At 42.2% G+C, this 26,761-nt stretch overlaps 1 protein-coding gene across 1 annotated transcript in view; it reads right to left on the minus strand.

The window, feature by feature from the left end:
- Positions 1-26,761, minus strand: part of ssrp1.S (structure specific recognition protein 1 S homeolog) — a gene marked incomplete at its 5' end in the record, with an annotated part of 147,136 nt that overhangs the window by 86,153 nt on the left and 34,222 nt on the right. Inside the window, 1 exon segment of the mRNA NM_001090695.2 lies at positions 9,717-9,822. Within this exon segment, the coding sequence (NP_001084164.1) occupies positions 9,717-9,822 (106 nt within the window).

The raw sequence follows: 26,761 nt of genomic DNA on the forward strand, positions 1-26,761 counted from the left end.
TTTCTGGAGCAAACAAAGCTGTTTTACCAGTGCAGGGCAAAACTGTTATATTTTTATTACTTTAAAACACTCATTTTTTAAAGTTACTGTTCCTGTTCCTTTAAGCCATTTCCTTGCCGAGGTTGAAAAAGGAGATTTATGTACTTACTGTTAAATGCTTTTCTCTCCAGTCGTAAGAGGGGACACAGGGACCGTGGGGTAAAGGGCACCAGCATTAGCAGGCATGACATCAGATGACTGATGACATCAGAACTTTGTACTCTACTACTGTCCCTTTATTCCCTGCTACCCCGGAAGGGTGCCAGTTTTCTTAAAGTAGTTTAGTAAAAAAAAAAAAAAAAAAATCAAGGAAGGCCGATTTCGGTATTGATATGAAAGGCGGACACCACCTTAGGAAGAAATGTGGGTACTGTGTGAAGAACTGCCCTATCCTCGTGAAAAACCAAGAAGGGTTCTGAGCAGGGTAGCACTCAGAGTTCTGATACACGTCTGGCCGACGATACTGCGATCAGGTAATCTAACTCCAACTCAAACAGACCATCTAGAAGGGCTTTCTGGACCAGATCGCAAGGTGTGTTTGTATGTAAAGCCTGAATTAAAGCCATGCGCTAAAGAAATACCAATAGCTGGCACTGGTGAGGGTGTAGAATCACTCTGGGTAGAGATTTTGACTGGGCAAAAGGTAACAAAAAGAATTATCATTGGTGTATGCTATAAACCACCTCGTATAAGTGTCGAGTATGAAGCCCAGCTACTCTTGCAGATACAAGCGGCTTCACAGCTGGGTCAAGTTGTTGCTATGGGTGACTTCAATTATCCAGACATTGACTGGGGTAATGGGGTTGTTAAGACAGAAAAAGCTAGTAGGTTTGGAAATATGCTAAATGACAACTTTTTATTCCAGCTCGTTCAAGAACCTACTAGGAATAACTCTCTTTTGGACCTTGTAATAACTAACAATACTGAACTCATCTCTAACATTTGTGTGGGTGAGCATTTAGGGAATAGTGATCATAACATGGTCTCCTTTGAGATTCTGTCGCAGAAGCAATTCTATAAGGAGTAACTAAAACACAATTTCAGACGTGCAAACTTTGACAGTATAAGGGCATCTCTGCAACATATTAAGTGGGAAATGCTTTTCACAGGGTTAAACACAGAACAAAAATGGGAAGTCTTTAAAATGCTGCTTAATAAATATACTTGTCAGTATATTCCACTTGTAAGCAAGGAACGTCGTTGCAAAGCAAAACCTTTTTGGTTCAATAGAAGCGTTGGTGTTGAGGTGGGTAAGAAAAGACGTGCTTTTAAGGCTTTCAAGTTAGCTGGTACAGCCGAAACATTTATAAGGTACAAGGAGGCCAATAAATCATGTAAAGAAGTTATAAGGCAAGCTAAAATTGATATAGAAAAGGATATTGCAGCAAGCAGTAAAAAAATCCAAAATTATTTTTTAAATATGTTAATAGTAAAAAAAAAATGAAGCAGGAAGGGGTGGGAGCCTAACTATAAGAGGGGGGTCAGCTGGTTGATGAAAACAAAATAAAAGCGCAGATTCTGAAATCATATTTTTCATCTGTCTACACAAATGAGGAACCAGTAAGTGAAGGTTTCCTTCTTAACAGTCCCAATTCTAGTAATACAACTAATGATGCATGGTTCACACATGAAGAAATTCAAGAGAGACTAGAACATGCCAAGATTAACAAAGGTCCAGGGCCAGATGGTATTCATCCCAGGGTAATTAGCGAGCTTAGCTCTGTGACTGCCAAACCTCTTTACTTAATTTTTCAGGATTCATTGAGATCTGGCATAGTGCTGAGAGACTGGCGAATTGCTAATGTGGTGCCTCTATTCAAAAAAAGGATCCCGTTCTCAGCCTCAAAACTATAGGCCAGTTAGTCTGACGTCAGTGATAGGAAAGTGTTTCGAAGGCTTAATAAAGGATAAGATACTGGACTTCATAGCAAATCATAATACTGAGAGTTTGTGCCAGCATGGTTTTATGCGTAATAGATCTTGCCAGACTAACTTCATTTCTTTTTATGAGAAGGTAAGTAGAGACCTCGATTCTGGGATGGCAGTGAATGTGATTTACTTAGACTTTGCTAAAGCATTTGATACAGTGCCACACAAAAGGTTACTGGTTAAATTAAGGAATGTTGGCCTGGAACATAGTATTTGTACCTGGATATAGAACTGGCTAAAAGATAGACTACAAAGAGTGGTGGTAAATGGAACATTTTCTAATTGGACCAGTGTTGTTAGTGGAGTACCGCAGGGCTCTGTACTAGGTCCCTTGCTTTTCAACTTGTTTATTAATGACCTGGAGGTGGGCATTTAAAGTACTGTTTCTATTTTTGCAGATGATACTAAATTGTGCAGAACTATAGGTTCCATGCAGGATACTGCCACTTTGCAGAGTTTTTTGTCTAAACTGGAAAACTGGGCAACAAACTGAAAAATGAGGTTCAATGTTGATAAATGCAAGGTTATGCACTTTGGCAAAGATAATATAAATGCAAGTTATACACTAAATGGCAGTGTGTTGGGAGTTTGCTTAAATGAGAAGGATCTAGGGGTCTTTGTAGATAACACGTTGTCTAATTCTGGGCAGTGTCATTCTGTGGCTACTAAAGCAAATAAAGTTCTGTCTTGCATAAAAAAGGGCATTAACTCAAGGGATGAAAACATAATTATGTCTCTTTATAGGTCCCTGGTAAGGCCTCATCTGGAGTATGCAGTGCAGTTTTGGACTCCAGTCCTTAAGAGGGATATAAATGAGCTGGAGAGAGTGCAGAGACATGCAACTAAATTGGTTAGAGGGACGGAAGACTTAAATTATAAGGGTAGACTGTCAAGGTTGGGGTTGTTTTCTCTGGAAAAAAGGCACTTGTGAGGGGACATGATTACACTTTACAAGTACATTAGAGGACATAATAGACAAATAGCAGGGGACCTTTTTACCCCTAAAGTGGATCACCGTACCAGAGGCCACCTCTTTAGACTAGAAGAAAAGAACTTTAATTTGAAGCAATGTAGGGGGTGGAATGCACTGCCGGATGATGTTGTGATGGCTGATTCAGTTAATGCCTTTAAGAATGGCTTGGATGATTTTTTGGACAGACATAATATCAAAGGCTATTGTGATACTCAGCTCTATTGTTGGTATAGGTATGGGTATATAGAATTTAATTAAAAGTAGGGAGGGGTGTGTGTATGGATGCTGGGTTTTCATTTGGAGGGGTTGAACTTGATGGACTGTCTTTTTTCAACCCAATTTAACTATGTAACTATGTAGCGAGGTGCAACTAGAATGACTGTGACTGGTTCCCTGGTGATCTATCGCAAAGCAGTATGGGAATAGGAGGTAACAAGTACGCCAGTCAAGCCACCAGGGAATTGTCATGGCATCTACCCCCTCAGCTAGAGGATCTCGATGTCTTGCGAAAAACCTGGCCAGCTTTCAAATGTGTCTGGTTGCCATTAGTTGATCTCTGGCTCTCCCCATATTTGAATCAGCATCTGGAAGACATCTTGGTGCACTCTGCATTCAGCTGGGTCTAGCCTATGTTTGTTGGGAAAGTTGGCTTCTACGTTACCCACTCCAGGAATGTGTATAGCCAAAATCTGGGCGTCCGTCCTTTCCGCCCACTCCAGAATGCAAGACGCTTCATGATTTGCCTTTCTGCTTGTTGTGCTGCCCTGCAGGGTGATGACCGTAGAGTTAGGGCGATGGCCCCGATCTCCAGGAGGTTGGACTGCTCCAGAGTCCAAAGCCCCTGACAAGAACATCCTTGGAAGCTCCCTCCCCACCTGGTGAGACTGGCATCCGTGAGCCACAATGGTTCAGAGAAGGTCTTCCCCTGCTCCAGTTGGCCTGGGGGGAGCCACCATCTCAGAGAAGCCAGAGTCTCCTCTGGGAGAGATATTCTTTGGCCACTCAGACGTCCGTAGCATGTCTATTGTTTTCTGTATTTTGAGATGTTGCGGAAGATCGATCTTCTGGATCTGTGTGGAACTGTAACCCTGGAGATGGCCTTACCTGGCTGGGCGATGGAGGATTTGCGAATCGTGAAACCTCTGATGTGAGGGAACAGGCATATTGACCCTGTCTCTCGCATGGATCGAATTATGCAGTGCATGTTGCGAGCCCTCTTAAGCTCGCAAAAGGACTGCGTGAAGGAAGCCGCTGACATCACTGGCCTGGCATTGGACCTGGTCTGGGCCACAATGGGGGTCAGGGGTTGCTGGCAGACAGGTAGGGAAGAGAGTCGGTGACACTCTGCCCTACTCCTCATACTCACATGGGATGATGCAGAGCATTTGGATCATCTCCACAGACCACCTCTTCCCAATGAGAGGTAACAGCCTGGGAATCCTGCGTCGGGGGCTTGCCAGTGGTTAACAGTCTGACAAGGCTTCACCCCAGGTGTCAATGCTAGCACCGACCGACAAACCTACCTAGAGGCTGGACCTAGCCTCCTGTATGAAGGATATCTAAAAAAAACTGGCGCCCTTCCGGGGTAGCAGGGGAAGGGAGAGTAGGAAGGGTACAAAGTTCTGATGTCATCAGTGTCCTGCCTCCTGATGGGAGGGCCCTTTACCCCACGGTCCCTGTGTTCCCCTAGATGTGGGAGAAAGACTGAGTACTTTGTCTGCTGAAGCACACAGTACACTCGACACTTAAAAAAATTTAAAAAAAAAAACACATTGTACAAAAGCCTGTTTGGGGAGGCACATATTTACCTAACACACAGCCCACATGGTGTTTTTTGTTTTGTTTTTTTTCCTCCGGAGAACACCAATATAATGTAAATATCTTGTAGATACCTGAAATGTCTATGTAGTCCCAACTGAAATGGTATTTTATACAAGGATAATAGCTATGGAGTCAGACAAAATATCAATCTGCCGTCACTTGAAAAAACCTGAAATAAATATGCTCCATCTAAAAGAGCACTAAAAACGTTGCTGCCATTTTACTGTCTATTCTCAAATGTGAAACTAAAGTTTTGTAAAGAAAGGAACTACCTTTTCACTATTGCATTTGTTAATGAGAAAACCATATAACAATAAAAGTATACATTGTGAAACCATATATTTCAAAAGTACAAATTTGGGCATATATTTCAAAAGTACAAATTTGGGCATATATTTCAAAAGTACAAATTTGGGCATATATTTCAAAAGTACAAATTTGGGCGCATATATATATATATATATATATATATATATATATATATATATATATATATATATATATATATATATATATATATATATATATATATATATATATATATATAATCGGTCCAACAGGGTCGCACACATCAGTGGTTAAAACTTAGCATTTATTGAAAACGCTTAAAATAATTCCAGCATAGGTATAGGCATATGCACTTATCTGTACAGAGTGAGCATCAATCGGCAACGTTTCGGGGGCATCCAGTCCCCTTTCTCAAGCCTCTCCCCTCTGTGTAATCTTGAAAAGAATTTTAAACAGAATTGCGTCCATGTTGACGCGCTTTACAGCGTATGGGCGGAAATGACGCACAGTCCCCTTGGTTACACGCGGCATTCGGTCGCGCGCATTCAAGGGAAGTGGCGTCAAATTACGTACACCCAAAGAGAGTAGCGTCAAATTGCGCGCTCATAGGAAAAGGGGTATCAAGTAGCGCATTCGCAAAGAGAAGCAACATACTTCAAGCCCCTAAGAGCTCTCATAGCAACCATGGAAAATTTGCATATAGTTAAAATGTACCCAAATATGAAAAAACTTATGTTCTGCAGGTAGATATAAATAGTTAACATAAAGATTAACACATAACATCATGTATATCTGCATGTATATCAAACTTTGAATATTTGTGAATACTTTGCATATTAATGATTTTCACAGAAATAGATGTAAATCAAAATCTCGATTGAGTCCCTTTGGAGAGAGGGTCCTCAACCTATAGATCCATTGAACCTCAGTTCTTTTCAATATTAAATTGCGATCACCACCACGTTTTGGAGGAGGTATATGCTGAATCACTCTGTATCTGAGATCATCTGCAGTATGTCCAACTTCAACACAGTGTCTCGAAACAGGTAAAGACTTATTTTTAGTGTTAATGGTTGACCTATGCTGGGAGAACCTATCCCTGACCTTCTGGGTGGTTTCCCCAACATAGATCAAACCACATGGGCAGACAAGCATATACACAACAAAGTTCGTATCACATGTATTAAACCCCTTGATTTTATAGGTTCGACTGTTATCTGAATCCCCGAACTCAGGACCCACTAATACATATTTACATTGTGTGCAGCCCTTACATTTAAACATACCCTCCCTTCTAGGACCAAGGAATGTTTCTCTCCTGGGCGTAGAGCGAACATTTGCTTTTACCATCCTGTTACCTATAGTTGTATTCCGTCGATAGGACATTAGTGGCATTTGTTGAAATTCTCTAACAGAGGGATAGGCCTCCCTCAGAAGATGCCAGTGTTTATTCAGGATCCTGTTACAATTATTGCTACATTCATTATACTGTGAAAAAAAAGTAACTCTTTTCTGGTTAATCTGATTATCCTCTCGCTGTCTCGTAGAGCCTAAGTTTCTAGACTGAACTTTACCTTTATTTCTCTCTATCACCTCCTTTGGATATCCTCTTTGTAGAAACTTTTTTTCCATATTTTCCAAATCTTTCTCGCGAGTGTTTGGATCACTTGTTATCCTGTATATTCTAGAGAACTGACTAATGGGAATCGATTTCTTTACCCCCGGGGGATGATGGCTGTCATAGTCTAGTAGCTGGTTCCGATCAGTCGGCTTTGTATAAATCTGAGTGTTAAATCCAATATCTGAGCGCGAGACTAAAACATCAAGGAATGCTATTTCTTGCAAATTTTCAGTCATAGTGAACTTTATATTTACATGGGCTCCATTAAGTACATCCAGGAAGGCGGACAGAGACTCCAGGTCACCCCGCCATAGAAGGAACACGTCATCGATGTACCTCCACCAAGCCACACAGTGGCTGGCGAAGAGCACATTCCGATAGACGTGTCCCTCCTCAAACCAGCTCATAAATGAGTTGGCATATGCCGGGGCGACCTTGGAGCCCATGGCCGTCCCCCGGGTCTGTAAATAATATTTGTCCCGAAATCTAAAGTAATTTCTGTTTAATGTGAATCTCAGCAATTCAATGAAAAAGTCAATCTCACGCTCAGAATATTGAACACTCCCTTGTAATAAATATTTAACTGATTTCAAACCTTCATCGTGGGGGATGGATGTATATAAACTTGCCACGTCTAACGTGGCAAGTCTAACCTCTTCACCCGCACACTGTATACCAGAAAGCTTCTCAAGAAAATCACCCGTATCACGGATAAAAGATTTCGTCTGTTTAATTAAAGGAGTAAGTACTTTATCCAATACTTCCGCAGCCTTGCTGGTTAAGGACCCTATACCCGCCACAATCGGTCTACCGGGCGGGTTAATAGGGTCCTTATGAATTTTGGGTAGTACGTAGATTAGAGGAACAATAGGGAATTGTATCGTCATATATTTTCTGGAGGATTCAGTAATAATTAAATTTTGTACACCATCCAGCAACAATTTATCAAATTCTCTTTTGAAACTTTCTGTCGGATCACCCTTCAGAACCATATACACTGTATCATCTGACAATTGGCGTAATATCTCGTTAACATACATCTCTGTGTCCAACACAACGATGGCTCCCCCCTTATCGGAGGGCTTTATCGTTATGTTGGACATAGCCTGAAGCTCCATCAAGGTATCAATCTCAACCTGACTCATGTTAAATCTATGTCTGATATTTTTTGTCAAGGAATCACTTTCAATATCATTTTTCACTTTTTGAATATAGGTTTCAACAGCTGGATACGTGGTAGGTGGTACATAGTTGCTTTTAGATTTAAGCCCATATTTCTCAACAGCAAAACCTGGTAATGGGTCATGAGTCCTTTGTTCTTGTTGACACGAGAAATGCACCTTTAGTCTCAATGTGCGAAAGAACCTGTACAAGTCCACCTGTAATTGAAATGGATCCACTTGTGACGTGGGACAAAAGTTCAAACCATAAGATAACACCTTCTCCTGGATCGGTGTTAGTTCAACAGACGAAAGATTAAATACTATTTGTTGCGGACATCCCGCCGCGGTTGCTGTTTCCGCTCCCTCCGGGGTCTGGTATCTCTTTTGTTTTCGTTTACCTCGTCTGGTTCGTTTCCACCTGTGGATAAAAAAGGAGAACCCTCTTTTTGAGCCGGACGATCCACGAACTGTTGTGGTGCATATCTATATGAAGAACCGGATCTACTTCTCTCTCTTCCACGTATCATCTGTGACCAATTATACACCATGCCTCGTTCGTAGTCAGCGGTGTCTCTATCGAATTTCTGTTTTTTCCGAGTGATAACATCATTTCTGTACTGTTGCATTAAATCATCAAGTTTCTGTTGAAACTGCTGTAAATCATCCGATGACATCACAGTACTCATAGTATTATGCATAGTTGATAACTCAACTTCAATCTCTTTCAGCTCTCGTTCGATGAATTCTATATTCAACGCCATTATATCACGTGAGCATTTATTCAAAATGCCAGCAAACTTCATTTTGAATTCATCATTGCGAGCAAAGAGTGTAGGTTGTAAATTCACTCGTAAACCTCTTGGTATGCGTTGCACATGCAGATACTCAGTTAGTGTCAAGCCATGTAATTGCAGTTCAATTTGTTTCCTGTTACATGCTTCATATTTGCGTTTGCATCCTATAACTGAGGGTGCAGCAAGGAACTCTCTTGATCCACCAAAAATGCCCGATATCCTGGACAAATCATTTTCACTATATGAAAAAACGCCATACATGCTTTCAGCAGCCTCCATTTTGTGGATGTGCAGAACACGACTCTTAAGATACAATTTTCCAACTTATGTGTTGCACAATCCATCCGTAAATTGATTAATTATTCTTATATAACTTTCTTCAATGGTGCCCAGACCCAAACTGCGGAAGAGTCACTCCGCCAAACAGCATACAATCGGTCCAACAGGGTCGCACACATCAGTGGTTAAAACTTAGCATTTATTGAATATATTTTACTTTAAATTTCCTAAAACATTTACAGCATTTTGTATCCTAGGATACAAAATGCTGTAGGATACAAAATGCTGTAAATGTTTTAGGAAATTTAAAGTAAAAAATATATATATGCCCAAATTTGTAATATATGGTTTCACAATGTATACTTTTATTGTTATATGGTTTTCTAGGGTCAACTTACTTTTACCTTTACCACTAACAAATTGCTGGGAAAGTGTTGATTTTACTAAATGAAATATGAGCAATGACAATTCCTATGCACTGTTTTAAGGTATAGATAACATTTTAATAAAATGTACGGTATATATTAAATTTAAACTTTGTATTTGTTAATCCAGAACAGTACAAAGACTATTCCTTGGCAACAAATATCATATTTAATATTTTGTGATATATTTTTTATTTTAGAATACACCAAAATATTTTTTTATTTATAACTTATAAATTCACAAGTGGCACATAAGGCAAACAAAAAGGACAGCAGGAAAAAAAAATTTAAAAAAATTACAACAACAAATTGTTCTCCACGTGTGTTCAGAGTTTAGCATGTTCCATTAATTCTCAAAAATTAGAAACAAGGATTAACACTCACCTCCAAATCTTACACTGCCCCAGTTCCATCCTTTCACGCACAAATCCTTCTCGACCAATTCCACGCTAAAATGTGACTTGAAATAATCAAATAGCTTATCATACTCCTAAAAAAACAACAAAAATCACTCCATTAAAATTAAAAGCAATTTAAAAAAAAAATGTCATTCTTTAAATTAGCAAGACCCAAGGTGTCTACTGTGCATGTTTGCTTTTAAAAACGACTAACTACAACTTGTGTATTATAATAAAGTGCCCCATGCTGCAAAATATGAGGATATTGGAAGTTACCTCGGAGTTCCATGACCTGTATAAAAAAAATAGAGAAATTTAATTACTTACCGTAATTTCTATTTCCAAGTCACCTACCATGGCAGCACTCACCAACATGAGTATTCCCCGCCCCTCAGGTCACTGGACAGGAAAGGGTTAACTCCCAACCCTATAACATCCGCTCTGCACGCCCCCACCTTGTCTATGTTTCTTAGCTTCAGAAGGGAGGGAAGTTGGTGAGTGCTGCCATGGTAGGTGACTTGGAAATAGAAATTACGGTAAGTAATTAAATTTCTCTATTTCCCAAGCCACCCATGGCAGTATATCACCAACATGAGAATTTCCAAAGCCAAAAGAAGGGAGGGACAACAACTGATGCTTAACATTTATTATGAATGCAATACAGCTTGCAAAACTTTTCTCCCAAATTTAGCCTCTTGGGAAAGAAAAACATTTAACTTATAATGCTTTATAAATGTATGCAAGGAGGACCATCTTGCAGCCTTGCAAATTACGTCTGGCGGCGCTCTGGCTTCCGCCGCCCAGGAAGCAGCCAATGCTCGAGTAGAGTGAGCCTTCAAGTCTCTAGGTACCTCTCTGCCTGTTTTGTGATAGGCGAACACTATGCATTCAACGATCCATCGACTGATAGTCGCTTTAGACGGGGCACAACCTCTTCTAGGACCCCTCGGAATGACAAACAGTCTTTCTGACTTCCTCCACGCCTGTGTACGGGTCAGATAATGAGATATTATTCGAACTAAGTCCAACGTATGCCACTGTTGTTCACGCACTGTTTTGGGATCTGGACAAAAGGAGGGCAAAGTTATCTCCAAATTCATATGAAATTGTGATACAACCTTCGGAAGAAATTCAAACGCTGGTCTCAAGACCACTTTATCAGGAAACACCACCGTATCAGGTTCCTTCGCTGAAAGAGAATGAATTTCCCCTACTCTGCAGGCTGAAGTGATCGCCACCAGAAATAAAGCTTTCAGAGTAACATGCCAATCCGAAGCCTTTTCCAACGGTTCAAAAGGAGCTGCCATCAAAACCTTTAAGACTAAAGGCAAATCCCATGGAGGCACCCCTAGTCGTCTTATTGGACACACTCTTTTAAGTGCATTAAACAGGCGAATGACCAACGGATCCTCAGCCCATGGTTTTTCAGTTAATGCCGACAGTGCCGAAACTTGTCCTCTCAAAGTGCTGACACTAAGCCTTCTCTGGTACCCAGCAAAGAGAAACTGCACCAATTCTGACGCCCCAGGACATCTGGGATCAAATCCTTTATCTTCCGCAAATTTGACAAAACAAGACCAGACACGATAGTATTGACTTGACGTAGAGTGCTTTCTAGATTTCAACAGCAATTCTATCAGATCTTTGTTGAGGCCTATACCTGATAACCTCTGCCTTTCAACTTCCACGCCCTCAGAGACAGTTGGAACACCTCCTGAAATGGAACTGGGCCCTGCATCAGCAGATCTTTCATAACTGGAAGTTTCATTGGAGACTCCACTGACATCTGTCTTAGAAGTGGAAACCAGGGACGCCTGGGCCAGAATGGGACTACAGCAATCACCTGTGTCTCCTCTTTGTCTATTTTCTTCAATACCCTCCAAATTAATGGAAAGGGTGGAAAGACATACCCGAACATCCCTCTCCAGTTCTGATTTAGGGCATCTATCCCACTGGATATCCGGGACGGGTACCTTGAAAAGAACCTCTTGCACTTGTGGTTGTGATCCGAGGCCATGAGGTCTATCTCTGGATTGCCAAATCTCTTGGTAATGGACTGGAACACAACGGGATTCAGGGACCATTCTCCTGGCTCCAAGGAATTTCTGCTTAGGAAATCCGCCTGCACATTCATTTTGCCTGGTACAAAAAAGGCTACTAAACCTCTTAGGTTTGATTCTGCCCATGACATGATAGTTGACAGCTCTTGTATCAACCGCGCACTCTTGGTGCCTCCTTGTCTGTGTACATATGCCACCGCCGTGGCATTGTCTGAACGGATTTTCACCCACCTGTGTGTTATCCTCTCCGAGAAGGCCAATAGAGCCATCCTTATTGCCCTCAACTCCAATACATTGGAAGGAAGATGAGAGACTTCCCACTGCCCTTGAGCTGACAGATCGTCTAACATGGCTCCCCAGCCTGTTTGAGAGGCGTCTGTTGTAATTGTGACGTAGTCTGGTTCTGTCAACGGCATTCCTCTGGTTAGATTTCTCGGATCAACCACCAGTCTAGGCTCGCCATCACCTGACTTGGAATATGAAGAAGTCTCTTCAGATTTATGGGATTGGTTGACCCTGAACCCAGAAAAAATATTTGAAGGGGTCTCATGTGCCATCTTGCCCAACGTACCATCTGAATGGTGGAGGAAAATAGACCCAGAATTGACATGCAATCCTTGACTGACACTCTGGTGAGCTGTTGAAAGGATCTCACTCGGTCCATGATGTATGAGACCTTCTGATCTGGAAGAGACACTATCCCTTGAAGAGTGTCCAAGCTGGCTCCTAAGAAAATTATCTTCTGAGTTGGCACCAGATGACTCTTCTGCCAGTTTATCACCCAGCCGAAGAGTTGCAGAATTCCAATCGCTTTGTCTCTGTTTTTTACAGCTTCTTCTTCTGAGTTGGACACCAGAAGTATATCGTCCAGATAATGGAAGGCTGGGACCCCCTTCACTCTCAGGAAAGCTATTACTGTTACTAAGACCTTTGAAAAAGTCCTTGGAGACGTGGACAGGCCAAACGGAAGGCAAGTGAACTGCACGTGTTGTTCCTGAAACACAAACCGCAGGTATCTTCTGTGTGGACCATACACTGGAACATGAAAGTACACGTCTTTGAGATCCAGATTTACCAACCATGCTCGAGGCGGAATTGCTGCAATTATGGATGTCAGGGACTCCATCTTGAATTTTCTGCAACGTATAAATTGATTTAGTGGACGAAGATCTAGAACTGGTCTGAAGGCCCCTGAGGATTTTTTACTAGAAAGAGTTTGGAGTAAAACCCTCTCCTTCGTTGCTCCCGGGGTACTGGTTCTACAGCACCGGTTTCTAGCAACTGATCCATATATTCTTGGACTATTTCCTTTGCACCTTGAACCTTCGGCACCAAAGAAACTCGATACACATCGTATCTTGGGATCCTGGAGAATTCGAGATGGTAACCTTCTCTTATGATCTCTAAAACCCAACGATCCCGAATATTCTCGGCCCAAACCTCCTTGAAGAGTGCTAAACGCGCTCCTACTGCACAGGTTCGAGCCGGCCTGATCTCATTGTGTTCTGTGTGAGGAGGAGCCGAACCCAGTTGCCTTTTTTGCCGGTTGTCGTGGCTCCCCTCTAGAAGATCTCCATGGAGACTGTCTGCCTTGAGACCTCCCAGGTCTGTACTGCCTTGAGTTACGAAAATTCCTATTCTTAGGTGATTCAGCTCTTGGCCCATGACGTCTGAATTTCCTCTCTTGTGGAAGAAAAACACTTTTCCCACCAGACACCTTTTTAATAATTGAATCCAGACTCTCACCGAACAATCTGTCTCCTTCGAAAGGCAACTGACACAAATTGGCTTTAGAGGCAGTGTCTGCTGACCAGGACTTCAGCCATAGTGCTCTCCTTGATGCTACTGAAAGAGCCATTGACCTCGCTGCCAACCTGACTAAATCGATGGAAGCTTCTGCCATGAAATCAGTAGCTATTTTTAGATCAGACAACATCTCTCGCAAGACTGATCTTTTGACATTTGAAGAAATGGCATCTTCTAGATTGTTTACCCAGATCTTCATCGCCCTAGAGGTTGAAGTTAGTGCAACTGCAGGCCTGCAAGATGCCCCGGCAGAGACAAACGCCTTCTTCAGATCCAATTCCATCCGCTTTTTCATCGGATCTCTAAACGCACCCGCATCGTCAACCGGAAGGGTAGTTTTCCGAGCCAATCGAACCACTGCCGCATCAACTTTAGGTGGATTATCCCACAATTTTGCATTAGGCTCATCCACAGGGTATTTCTTTGCAAATTTACCTTGAATAACCACTCTCTTTTCCGTTTTCTTCCACTCTGAGCTAATTAGCTCCTTAATTGAGCCATGAACCGGAAAGGTAGAGGAACGCTTTTTCACAGACGGAAACAACTTGTCTGCAGAAGAACTCTTTGGTGTCTCTTCCGTTAAGCTTAATGACTTCCTAACTGCCTTTACCAGACTCTCTACTGTGGAGGCATCAAAGGCAGACTCATCCTCAGAAAAAATTTCACCTTCTTCTGATAAATCCGACTGATCATCCGCCGGATCATAATATTCGTCTTCTGAAATGTCCGAAAGGGACTCATACAGCATTTCCCGAGACCTCTTAGGCCTCCTGCTTGAAGAGGATGCTTCCTGCACCCCCTGCACCACTGCTTGCTTAATTAGGGACGCTAAGGCATCCAATTGGGGTGCTGTAGAAGTTTGAGGCTCAGCCGTTAAGGGTTGCTCCGCCACCGACTGCTTTCTTGCTTGTTGACTTTCCACCTTCTGTGCTTCAGTAGAGGCAGAGAGGGTAATAGGAAAGAAACAAGCACCATTAGCCTCCACTCTCTCCCCAACAATAACTCCGTTATCGTTTGCTTACCTAGAAACTTTTGGCTGCACTCCTCTCCCAGAGCCAGACTGATCCATGTTGTCTGTAACCTATGAGACAGGCAATAGTAAGCACCCTTGCGTCCAAAAATAGAGAATTTAAGTTCCTCCATGCTCACCAACACACCACGCTTCACTTCCAATTCCGTCGCGCGTCGTGACGTCAGACGCCGGCGCACGCGTCCGTCGCTCCAGAAATAACGCGCGACCGGAATGACGCACGACCGGAAATGACGCGTACATCCGGCCGGTGGAACGCAAGAACGCCTGGCTCTGGGAGGAAAATGACGTACTTCCTGCGTCTGTTAGAAGCGGTTTTCAGAGGATCCGCACTTCGCCACCAAACAACACGGCCAGTATTTAACAGTGGGCCTGATAGGTGGAATTTGACCCAGCCATTGGTCCTTCTCCACCGCGATCCCCTCCGGGGAGCATATGGGAGGCATCAGGACAGAGAGAGAGCAGAGAGACCCTGGAAGCGGTAAGCTACACACGTGACCTGGACAGGAAAAAGACAAGGTGGGGGCGGTGCAGAGCGGATGTTATAGGGTTGGGAGTTAACCCTTTCCTGTCCAGTGACCTGAGGGGCGGGGAATACTCATGTTGGTGATATGCTGCCATGGGTGGCTTGGGAAAAATTAAAAAAAAAAATCTGCCTATGGCCTCGTGTTTTTATATAGTCATGAAACTCCTTGGTAACTTATAATATCCTTATAGTTTACAAGAGGGGTACTTCTATATCTATCTATTATTATGTATTTATATATCGCCAACTTATTGCATAGCACTGTAAAGTAAATGTGATTATACAACTAAATCACATGAATTATATACATAGAACATATGGAGTTACATACATCACAGTCAATACCGGTACAAAAGGTGAGGAAGGCCCTATGCATAGGCATACACTCTAAAGGGAAGGGAGTAATACACAAGGTGTGGGAGTGGGCAAGATCGAATTAACTGGGTGAGAAATGTGGTACTGTATGTGGTGTTGCATTTGGTAGTTAAGCAGAGTGAGGGTAGGCTTCTCGAAATAAATGCGTTTTAAGAAATATATTGAAAGCAGAAAGGTTGGGAGAAAGTCGGACAGACCGTGGGAGAGAGTTCTAGAGGAGGGGTGCAGCCCTTGCAAAGTTTTGAATGTGAGCATGTGAGGAGGTAATGAGAGAAGACCTGAGTAGCAGGTCAGTAGAGGAGCGTAAAAAGCAATTGGGTGAGTATATAGAGATGAGTTCAGAGATGTAGGGTAGGGCAGAGTTATGAAGTGCTTTGAAAGTCCGTGTCAATAATTTGAATTTGATTCTGAAAGGTAACGGAAGCCAGTGCAGGAATTGACAGAATGGCGAGGCAGAGGAGGAGCGGTTGCTGAGGTGTATGAGCCTCGCAGCAGTGTTCATTATGGACTGGAGAGTTGACGGTCTCTGGAGGGGAAGGCCAATTAAAGAGAGTTACAGTAGTCTAGACGTGATAAGACGAGCGAGTGAATAAGAATTTTGGCATCTTGGGTGATCAATGATCGTATTTTGGATATGTTCCTTAGGTGGCAGTGACCTGATTTAATAAGTGACTGGATATGAGGAGTGAATGACAGGGCAGAATCAAGGATAACCCCAAGGCCTGGGGAGAGGGGGTGATAGTGCAATTGTTAACTATGATGGATACTTCCGGGATGTTACTGGTGTTAGTTGAAGGAAAGAGAACCATTTCAGTTTTAGAGAGGTTTAATTTAAGGTAGTGTTGCGACATCCAGGTAGAGATAGCGGACAGGCAGGAGGAGACGCGAGTTAGGAGTTCTGGATTGAGATCAGGAGAAGAGAGATAGATCCGAGTATCGTCAGCATAGAGGTGATAGTGAAAACCATACGAGTTGATTAATTTGTCGAGGAAGTATAGAGGGAGAATAATAATGGTCCCAAGGACAAAACCTTGAGGAACTCCAACAGAAAGAGGTAGGGGAGAAGATGCTACTCCGCTGCAGGAGACACTGAAGGAACGATTGGTGATGTAAGAAGAGAACCAGGACAGGGCTGTGTAATGAAGGCCAAGCAAATGGAGGGACTGGAGGAGGAGAGGGTGATCTACAGGGTCAAATGCAGCTGAGAGATCAAGCAGTATTAGTAGTGAGAAATGATTGTTGGCTTTAGCGGTTAAAAGTTCATTAGTTAGTCGAGTCAGGGCAGTTTCTGTGGAGTGTTGTGGCTTAAAACCAGATTGTAGGGGATCCAGCAGGTTATTGTCAGAGAGGAATGAGGTTAGTCGGTTGTAGACTAAGCGCTCAAGTAGTTTGAGATGAAAGGTAGCAGAGAGCTAGGTCAAGATTGGAGGGAACAAGAGAGGGTTTTTTTTCAGAATGGGGGTGACAAGAGCATGATTTAGTTGAGAAGGAAACAGTCCAGTTGAGAGCGAAAGATTAAATAGGTGAGTTAAGGTTTTGATTAGACAAGGATTGGTATTGTGGAGAAGTTTTGAGGGAATTGGATCAAGTGGGCAGGTGGTAAGGTGAGAAGAGGTCAAAAGCTTTGAGACTTCCTCATCAGTGACCGGGGTAAAGGAGCACAGGAGAGACTGGGGAGTGTGGAAAGAGGGTGGTGGAAGTCTAGGGGGGTTGAGTAGTGTAATGGCAGATGTGCATGGAGGGGGTGGAGAAGGTGAGAGTGTTAAAGGTGGAGAAAAGTTGTGCTGGTTTTTTAGAAAGGGTGAATTAAAGTATGTTTGTTTGGCTTGGAAGAGGCTGGTGCAGATTTGTAGCTCCAAAAGTCTGATTCTGAACGGGATTTGCGCCAGTGACGCTCAAGTGCACATGAATGTCTTTAGAGTGCTTTTGTATGAGCAGTATGCCAAGGTTGAAGTGGTTTGGGTCTAGCATGTTTAGTTTTTATAGGAGAAAGCTCATTAAGGGCAGTGGTGAGAGTACTATAGTAGACAGAGGTAGCCACATTAGGACAAGAGATGGTTGAGATAGTAGAGTGAAAGAGAGTCAAAGGAAGAAGAGAGATGTGACAAGTCTACAGCTTGCAAGTCACAGTAAGTACGTGTTTGGGGAATAGCAGGGGGTGAGGAGGGAGTTAGTGAGAGTTGAAATGTGAGCATATTGTGATCAGAGAGGGGAAATGGTGAAGTCTGGTAAATATGAGATCCAGGGCATTACCATTGGAGTGAGAAGGGGAGTCTGAGCACAAAGATAAGTCTAGGAAGGAGGTTAGTGAAAGACGTTTAGAGACAGAAGAGTTGTTAATGGGTATATTAAAGTCACCTTATATGATGGATGGGATGTTAGATGAAAGAAAGTAAGGAAGCCAGGCAGCAAAGTTGTCCAGAAATTGTGCAGTTGGGCCTGGTGGTCGATATTTGACAGCAATGCAGAGTGAAACAGGAGAAAAGAGTCTAATGCAGTGAGCCTCAAATGAATGATTGGGAGGGATCGATCTATATCTATATGTAGTATTTTGTTTCAATATATCTATTTATTTGGGCATTCCCAAACAATATGCAACAATGTACCTGAGGCAGTTTTACATCTCTAACAGAGATGGGTAGGAAACATTTTGCGGAGTCTATAAGGTGTGTAATATAATTTAGTCAATATTATGTAGTTGAGTTTTTTGAGTCTACTACATCTGGAACTGCAAATCAAGTTCCACAGCATATCATTTTCCTCCTGAGTAAGGGCTAGATTTAGGTCCCAATTATAGGACTTTTTAAGAAAATATTAAGTAGCTCAGTGGAACCCACTAGACTTTTATAAATAGATGAGATCACGTGTTTTGGGGGGGTGGCAGTAGAGCATATTGTCTCAAATGTTGGGCATTTGCAATTAAATTTGTGATTGCTACCCTGTTTATTATAGAAAACACTTTTTCTGCTCAAGTTTTTGTATAGGGATACATTTGTGATTTTCGAATAGATACAGGATACGTCTGAGCCAATGCTTAAAATTCTCCTTGTTCAAGCATGAGAGAACACAGGGTTATTAGTTATCTGCAATAAAGGAGAAAGCTGCTTATTAACAGTTAGCAGATGTTTTACCTTGTCTCAGATATCAAGGGTGTTTTGACAACAGGGGATGATTCTTATGCAAAATTGTGTGGTGGGACTTATCTATCCATAGAAGATGCAGTAGATGAGTAGCATATGCTCTATACAAACCCTATCATTATCAATATGATGAGACCTATTTATTATCAATATGATGAGCCCAATCTCATCATCAATAAGATCAGTGTTTAAATTTAAGGTAAGGATACTCTACCTATGGGCTTAGGTTGTATCAATATTTTCACCCCAAATCTAGGTGATCTATCATGTAAATTTGGTTATAAGTGATTAGAACTTTAAAAGCCAGCTACTGGGGTATTTAATCGGGAATGTTTGAAACAAATATAATAAGCGAGGAAGAACATTCATATGAATGAGATTCATCCTTCCAAACCAAGAAAGCATATTATTTTTGAAGATCTGTTTCAATATTCATATCTAACACTAAGCAGTTTAGATCACAAAAGGCCAAGTAGACTTTAGATCATTTAAGGCCTAAATACTTGATATCTGAGGAGGCCCAGAGATGTGTAAAATTAAATTTGCTTATTTTTACATATTTGCACAGGGTGTTGAGATTGTGAATCATAAGGGTAACAATGTGGGGGATAGGGGCTCATGATGAAAAACCTTAAGTCATCTAGGTAAGTGGCAGTTTTAGGATGCCTATTTCTAACTTATAGGGTTGTAATTATATATGATCAGTTCTAGAGTCAATGTGAACCATGTGGGGGAAAGGGGGCAGCCTTGGTGAACAGCCTGGAAAGTGTTATTAAACTTTACTTTAGCAGTGGGATTGGAACACGGTACCAGGATTCAACTATCATTTTGTGGCCAAAGCCATATTAAGTGAGCCAGTCAAATATGAATTGCCAGTTTACCCAATAAAATGTCTTTTCTGCGTCTGTGGACAGTACCGGTAAATGTATTTGTTTGGAGTATAGTTTGGCACAGTGAAGTATATTAGCAAGCCTTTATGTACTGTCAATGCCTCTTGATTGGGCCCAACACCATCTTGAATGCGTTTCATAAGGATCTTAGCTAACAGATTAACGTCATTGTTGATTAGTGAGATTGATCTAGAAGTCAGTGCTAGGACACTCGCACCAGGAGGGAGCTCCCAGAGCGAGCAGCCATGTCAGTCAGAGCGCATGCACAAAACGTGCTTCTGAAATCATGGGCATTCGCTCATTATGCATGTGCTAAAACATGGCTGCTCGAACCGGAATCACCCTCTCAGTGCAAGTGGATTAGTGCTGGAAGGGGGGCATTTAAAAAAATACCATAAAAACCCTTATACTGTTAGCCTCAACCAGAGTACACGCTCTATTAGCCTGCACCTTGGGTTGGGGATAATATACATAGCCAATAGGTGCCCTTTACATGAAACCCAAATTCTTTTTTTTTTTTATTAATACATCTATATGTTATAAAATTGTTTAAAGGAGAAGGAAAGGCTTGCAGTACTTTGGGTTGCCAAATGTTAGGCACCACCAAGTGATTGTAGTTGCTTACCTGAAACTCTGGCCCGGTGCTCCTATCAGCAGTATACTGCACCGGCCTGGGGTTATAGCAGTGTGCACCACGGAGCGATCCACATCCGTCTTCAAATTTCAAAATAGCCGACTTTTTAGTTAACGTTCGGCTTTTCGTTCTACTGCGCATGTGCAGTCGCGCGTAGGAAGACAGAAGATTGATCCATGTTGCTCACTGGTATAACCCCGGCCGGTGCAGATTTCTGCTGATAGGAGCCCGGGGTTTTAGGCAAGTAACTACAATCATTTGGGGTGCCTAACATTTGGCACCCCAAGTGCTGCAAGCCTTTCCTTCTCCTTTAAAAGTCTCAACTGTCAAACATATATTGCAGGGGCAGGCAATTACTTTCACTTTGCATTCAGAATTTTAATTGTCACTGCAATCCCCACATTCCCCGCCATCTAATTGTATAGCCAATGCATATACATGGCCATCTGGTGCCCCATTCTGGCGCATAAACAAGATTTGGAATGATGCAAAGCTTGCTTGCCTTAATAAGAATGTCCACAAAATGGCACCTGAATACTTGATGTGATTGTGAATACCAAGACTAAAAGAAAGAATGAAATTTATATATTGAATGTCAAGTTTATTTTGCTTGACTAACTTCACAAAATAGTATTTGAAATCATTTAGGGTGTCAGGTCCTCTTTCAATATTCATTTGGGGTGTATAGTTTTCCTTTAATAGATATTACTCAGGTGTTTTCAAGCAATGGCCAGTTCCTGAAGGACATAAAGTTTTATGTAATTTTTTCTAACAATTCGGTTATAGCAAAACTGCTACACATTTATTCACTTCCCAACTATATCTATATATCTATATATCTATAGACATATATATATATATATATATATATATAGACAAATACAAGATTCCTCTGCACTCAACCCATTATCAATATATTTAAGACAGAGACATTTTGTGCATACTGCTACTGAAAAATGCCTTACCCTTTAAACAAAACAGGGATTGTTTGTCCATATATTGCAATATATTTAAGCTGGCCAACTACGTCAAAGTCATCCCATATCTGGCCAGTCCTATGCTCAATTTTCATCTGATTCATTAAGAATTCTATGGTTTAATTATACATTTTATAAAAGGGACGAATACGTTTTACCTGCAACTTACTAGCTGCTTTCAAAGTAAAACTGTATATATTATATTAGTATCCATTTCATTTATCCGATTCACTAAGTATCTATGAAGAGCTATGCTATTTGGGGATTCATTGGACAAGGAGACAGCAGTGTGATCTGAAAATGTTGAAGCATGCTAAGGTCATGTTGGGACACAAGAAGATAATCTAAGCATGAATAAGACTTGTTTAGTTCAATGGTATGTGAAGTCTTGATAATATGGGTGTACAATCCACCAGGCATCTCTTAGGAATTTGTGTAAAAATATCCTGATATTGATATTTAATTTATGTGGGAAGATTTCCCTGTAAAGTAATCTAGATAGGGGTTCAAAGGGTACAACAAAGTCTCCCCTGCGGGCTATACGGGTGAATTATTTATTTTCGATTGCATTTGGTAGGAAGATGTTGGCCCAAGAAACCTTTCAAAAATATAAATCTACCATAAGCATCAGATTTAGTATCCTTGATAAAGTTTAAGTTCTTGGATAATAAAATAGCCACACCTTTTGTTTTGATGGCTTGGGGTTCAATAGTGAAAATCTCAGGGACATAGAGATTAGATCATTTCAGAATCTTGCCTCTCTTAACCCTTTCAGTGCCAGCAGAATTTGGTTATGCGAAATGCCAGCCGTTTTTGAAAGATTTTGTGCTCTCACAATTTAGGGGCATTTTCTGAGAGGAAACCTAGTTTACCTTGGAAAACTATACATTGTTGTTTTTTTTTTTTTCTGGAACCTGAGCTTTCTAAATCTGCCTGAGTTTTCATGTATTTCCACCTCTGCAAAAAGATGTATAGTGCTAAATACCAATAAAAAGAAAATATATCATTTTTCATAGTATATGAATTTATACCAGAAAAATATTCAATTTTACGCATGAAAATCCGACTGATTTGGAAAACCTCATGTCTCTCGAACGTGCCAATACCAGATATCTATAGTTTTAGGGAGCTTTAGGACTTCTGTACAGCAAAAACTCCTTGCAGTATATTAATGAATTTTGAAAGCACAAAGGCAGAAAACCGCATACTTTAGATTCAAAGGCCAAAAAATCCTGAAACAGCAGGTTTACCCCAGAAAATCATACATATTTGAAAAGTACACATTCTGCTGATTCCAAAATGGGTAACTATGTCTCTGTACTCCTAGCTGCCAAACAAAGCTTGTCTGAACATAGCAGTTTTAATAAAAATGTATCAAAATTCTAGGGGGCGGGGCTTGACGCCATGCTGTCTGGACGCAACTTCTAAGAGCTCTTCATCAGCAGACTCGATCTCGGCATTTCGAGGGGACTCTACCTTTCATAAGCACAATTCTGATAAAGTGGCTACTGCTAAACTCCATGCTTCGCAGAAAGACTTCTTTAAGAAGCACACTCCGGGCCTGACGAAAAACCAAGATGGCGCCGGCTCGTCTACAAGCAGCCCTGAACATCGCGCTGCAGTTTCATCCGACTCCTATCTAAAGAAAGAAGACTTAGAAACAGGTCTGGACAATTTAATTTACCAAAGTTACTAAGTCGTTTCACACAAAGCTTAAGTCTGCAGTCGCTGATCTTACAGCAGAGATAACGGCTCTAGACACCCGACACCTTGGAATCCAGACATGACACCTTAACACAAGCACATGAAACTTTGCAACAATAAGTACTTTCATTGCAAAGAAATGTTGCTGCGCTTAATTTACATGCTGAAGATTTGGATAACAGATCTGCGTATGAGAAATGTACCTGAATCTTTTACTGACCTGCCGAAAGTCTTTGAGCTTCTCTTTTCCAAATTATTGCCAGAGTACAGACTCCACTACTTTGAAACTAAGGAAGATCTACTTCGCTCAGCTAGGAGTCATGAGGCCGCGGAATTGAATGGGGAACCCTTACAATTGTACCCTGATATTGTACCTTCCACTCTACAAAAATGTCGAGAATTACGACCGACGACTTTAGCATTGCAACAAGCTGGCTTGAAGTATAGATGGGGTTTCCCCTTTCGACTTACTGTGTTAAAGAACGGGACAATGTTCTCCATTACGGATCCTCAAGATGGCGCAGGCCTTTTGGCCCGTTTGGGTGTTACACCCACGGAAAGTTAATCTACTCCAAAAAGAAATATCTCTCCTCCAATTCAACCAATATGGGAAAAGAAACCAGCGAGACGCAATATTTGATGGAAATTTTTGTATTTGTGCTATAGCGCCTGGAGTTTGACTATCATCATTTGTACTTTTTTTTCTCACTTTGACTACGGCCATTGTGTTAACCGAGATACACATTTCACGATTTCGTTTGGAAGATGTCTCTGTTTTGCATGATTTTGCCATTTTTGTTCTGACTCAATGGCCTTCTCCCTCCCTCAAGATAGCCATGGTGGATCAGTTTATTGCTTTCTGTTACTAATTCTGAATGGCGTTTAATATTATCTCACATAATGTAAGGGATTAAACTCTCCAATTAAGCGGAAAATAGCGTCACAATATTATTTACCACACAAAGTAGATATTGTAGGGTTGCAAGAAACACACTGGTAACAAGCAGGTCCATCTCCCTATCTCTATAAATCTTATGCCCAAATATATGCAACTACTTATACAGAAAAAAAAAAAAAAAAAAAAAAAAGAGGGGTTGCAATCGCATTTCGCTCACATTTGTCTTTTGTATCACAAAAAATCATTTTGGACTTGGAAAGCAGATATATTCTATTACAGGGCACTATATTGGGCTCCAAGGTAACCATAATTAACATTTATGCTCCATTTACAGGATTACAGATATTTTATACTAAAATGTTTGATTTGTTACATCGTTATGCCAAAGGAATGGTTATTTTCTTAGGTGACTTTAATTTAGTAATGAACCCATTAACAGACCGTAAAGGAACACTCTCACATACTTCTGCTGCATCTCCGAAATTTTTGAAACGTATGCTAATAGATGCAGCTCTCATAGATACCTGTTGGTACTTAAACCCCTCTACCCTTGACTTTACTTTTTATTCCCCGGTGCATTGTTCCTATTCCCGAATAGATTTTATTTTTCTGTCGCAGGCTTTTTTACCTTCCCTAAATTCAGCAATTATAGATACTATCACCTGGTCTGATCATGCCTTAGTACTAATTAATATAAAATTACCCACTTCCATTCCTGGTAGACCCTCCTGGAGACTCAATGAAACACTAATTTTGAATCCAGGGGTTCAAGTCCACATTGCAAATGCCATAGAACAATATTGGATTGAGACCTTAGATGAGGAGTTGTCTATGGGTACCTTATGGGCAGCTCATAAATGTACTATCAGATGGGAAAAAATTAAATTGGCCACTCACCATAAGAAATCGTGTAATGACCAGATGACAGCATTAGAGATGAAAGTATCCCATCTTGAAAAGAAGCATAAGCATACTCCGACATCCACCCTGCTTACTGAATTATTAGAAGCAAAGCATCAACTAACCTCCATCTTGCACTCCAGAGCTGATAAGCAGAATAAATGGGTTAAACAGAAATTGTTTCACTTAAAAGATAAACCTGATAGGCTTCTTTTGAAGAAATTACAATTAGAAACTGGTTACAAGCCCATACACGCTATAAAATCAGGGAATGGTGAAATATTAAAATCTCTACAGGGTTTTGTAAAAGTCTTCCAGGACTTTTATACTAAATTATAGTCTGTCTGTGCCTGTGTGTGTGTGTCTCTCTGTGCCTGTGTGTGTGTGTCTGTCTGTGCCTGTGTGTGTCTGTGTGTGTCTGTCTGTGCCTGTCTGTGCCTGTGTGTGTCTGTGTGCCTGTCTGTGCCTGTCTGTGCCTGTGTGTGCCTGTGTGTGCCTGTCTGTGCCTGTCTGTGCCTGTCTGTGCCTGTCTGTGCCTGTCTGTGCCTGTCTGTGCCTGTCTGTGCCTGTCTGTGCCTGTCTGTGCCTGTCTGTGCCTGTCTGTGCCTGTCTGTGCCTGTCTGTGCCTGTCTGTGCCTGTCTGTGCCTGTCTGTGCCTGTCTGTGCCTGTGTGCCTGTCTGTGCCTGTCTGTGCCTGTCTGTGCCTGTGTGCCTGTCTGTGCCTGTCTGTGCGTGTGTCTGTCTGTGCCTGTGTGTCTGTGTGTGCGTGTGTCTGTCTGTGCCTGTGTGTGTGTGTGTGCGTGTGTCTGTCTGTGCCTGTGTGTGTGTGTGTGCGTGTGTCTGTCTGTGCCTGTGTGTGTGTGCATGTGTCTGTCTGTGTGTGTGCCTGTGTGTGTGTGTCTGTCTGTGCCTGTGTGTGTGCCTGTCTGTGCCTGTGTGTGTCTGTGTGTGTGTCTGTGTGTGTGCCTGTCTGTGCCTGTGTGTGTGTGTGCGTCTGTCTGTGTGTGTGTGTGTGTGTGTGTGTGTGCGTCTGTCTGTCTGTCTGTGCCTGTGTGTGTGTGCGTCTGTCTGTGCCTGTGTGTGTGTGTGTGTGTGTGTGTGTGCCTGTGTGTGTCTGCGTCTGTCTGTGCCTGTGTGTGTGCGTGTGTGTGTGTGTGTGTGTGCGCGTCTGTCTGTGCCTGTGTGTGTGTGTGTGTGTGTGTGTGTGTGTGTGTGCGCGCCTGTGTGTCTGTCTGTGTGTGTCTGTGCCTGTGTGTGTGTGTGTGTCTGTCTGTGCCTGTGTGTGTGTGTGTGTCTGTCTGTGCCTGTGTGTGTCTGTGTGTGTCTGTCTGTGCCTGTGTGTGTGTGTGCCTGTCTGTGTGTGTGTGCGTCTGTCTGTGTGTGTGTGTGTGTGTGTGTGTGTGTGTGCGTCTGTCTGTGTGTGCGTCTGTCTGTGTGTGTGTGTGTGTGCGTCTGTCTGTGTGTGTGTGTGTGTGCGTCTGGCTGTGCCTGTGTGTGTGTGTGCGTCTGGCTGTGCCTGTGTGTGTGTGTGCGTCTGTCTGTGCCTGTGTGTGTGTGTGTGCGCCTGTGTGTGTCTGTCTGTGCCTGTGTGTGTGTGTGTGTGTGCGCGTCTGTCTGTGCCTGTGTGTGTGTGTGTGTGTGCGCGTCTGTCTGTGCCTGTGTGTGTGTGTGTGCCTGTGTGCGCGTCTGTCTGTGCCTGTGTGTGTGTGTGTGTGTGTGTGTGCGTGTGTGTGTGTGCGCCTGTGTGTGTGTGTGTGTCTGTCTGTGTCTGTGTGTGTGTCTGTGTGTGTCTGTGTGTGTGTCTGTCTGTGTGTGTCTGTGTGTGTGTCTGTCTGTGCCTGTGTGTGTGTCTGTGTGTGTGTCTGTCTGTGCCTGTGTGTGTGTGTGTCTGTCTGTGCCTGTGTGTGTGTGTGTGTCTGTGCCTGTGTGTGTGTCTGTCTGTCTGTGCCTGTGTGTGTGTCTGTCTGTGCCTGTGTGTGTGTCTGTGTGTGTGTCTGTCTGTGCCTGTGTGTGTCTGTCTGTGCCTGTGTGTGTCTGTCTGTGCCTGTGTGTGTCTGTCTGTGCCTGTGTGTGTCTGTCTGTGCCTGTGTG

The sequence above is a fragment of the Xenopus laevis genome, chromosome 7S (genome assembly GCF_017654675.1).
Source record: "Xenopus laevis strain J_2021 chromosome 7S, Xenopus_laevis_v10.1, whole genome shotgun sequence".
Taxonomy (NCBI): domain Eukaryota; kingdom Metazoa; phylum Chordata; class Amphibia; order Anura; family Pipidae; genus Xenopus; species Xenopus laevis.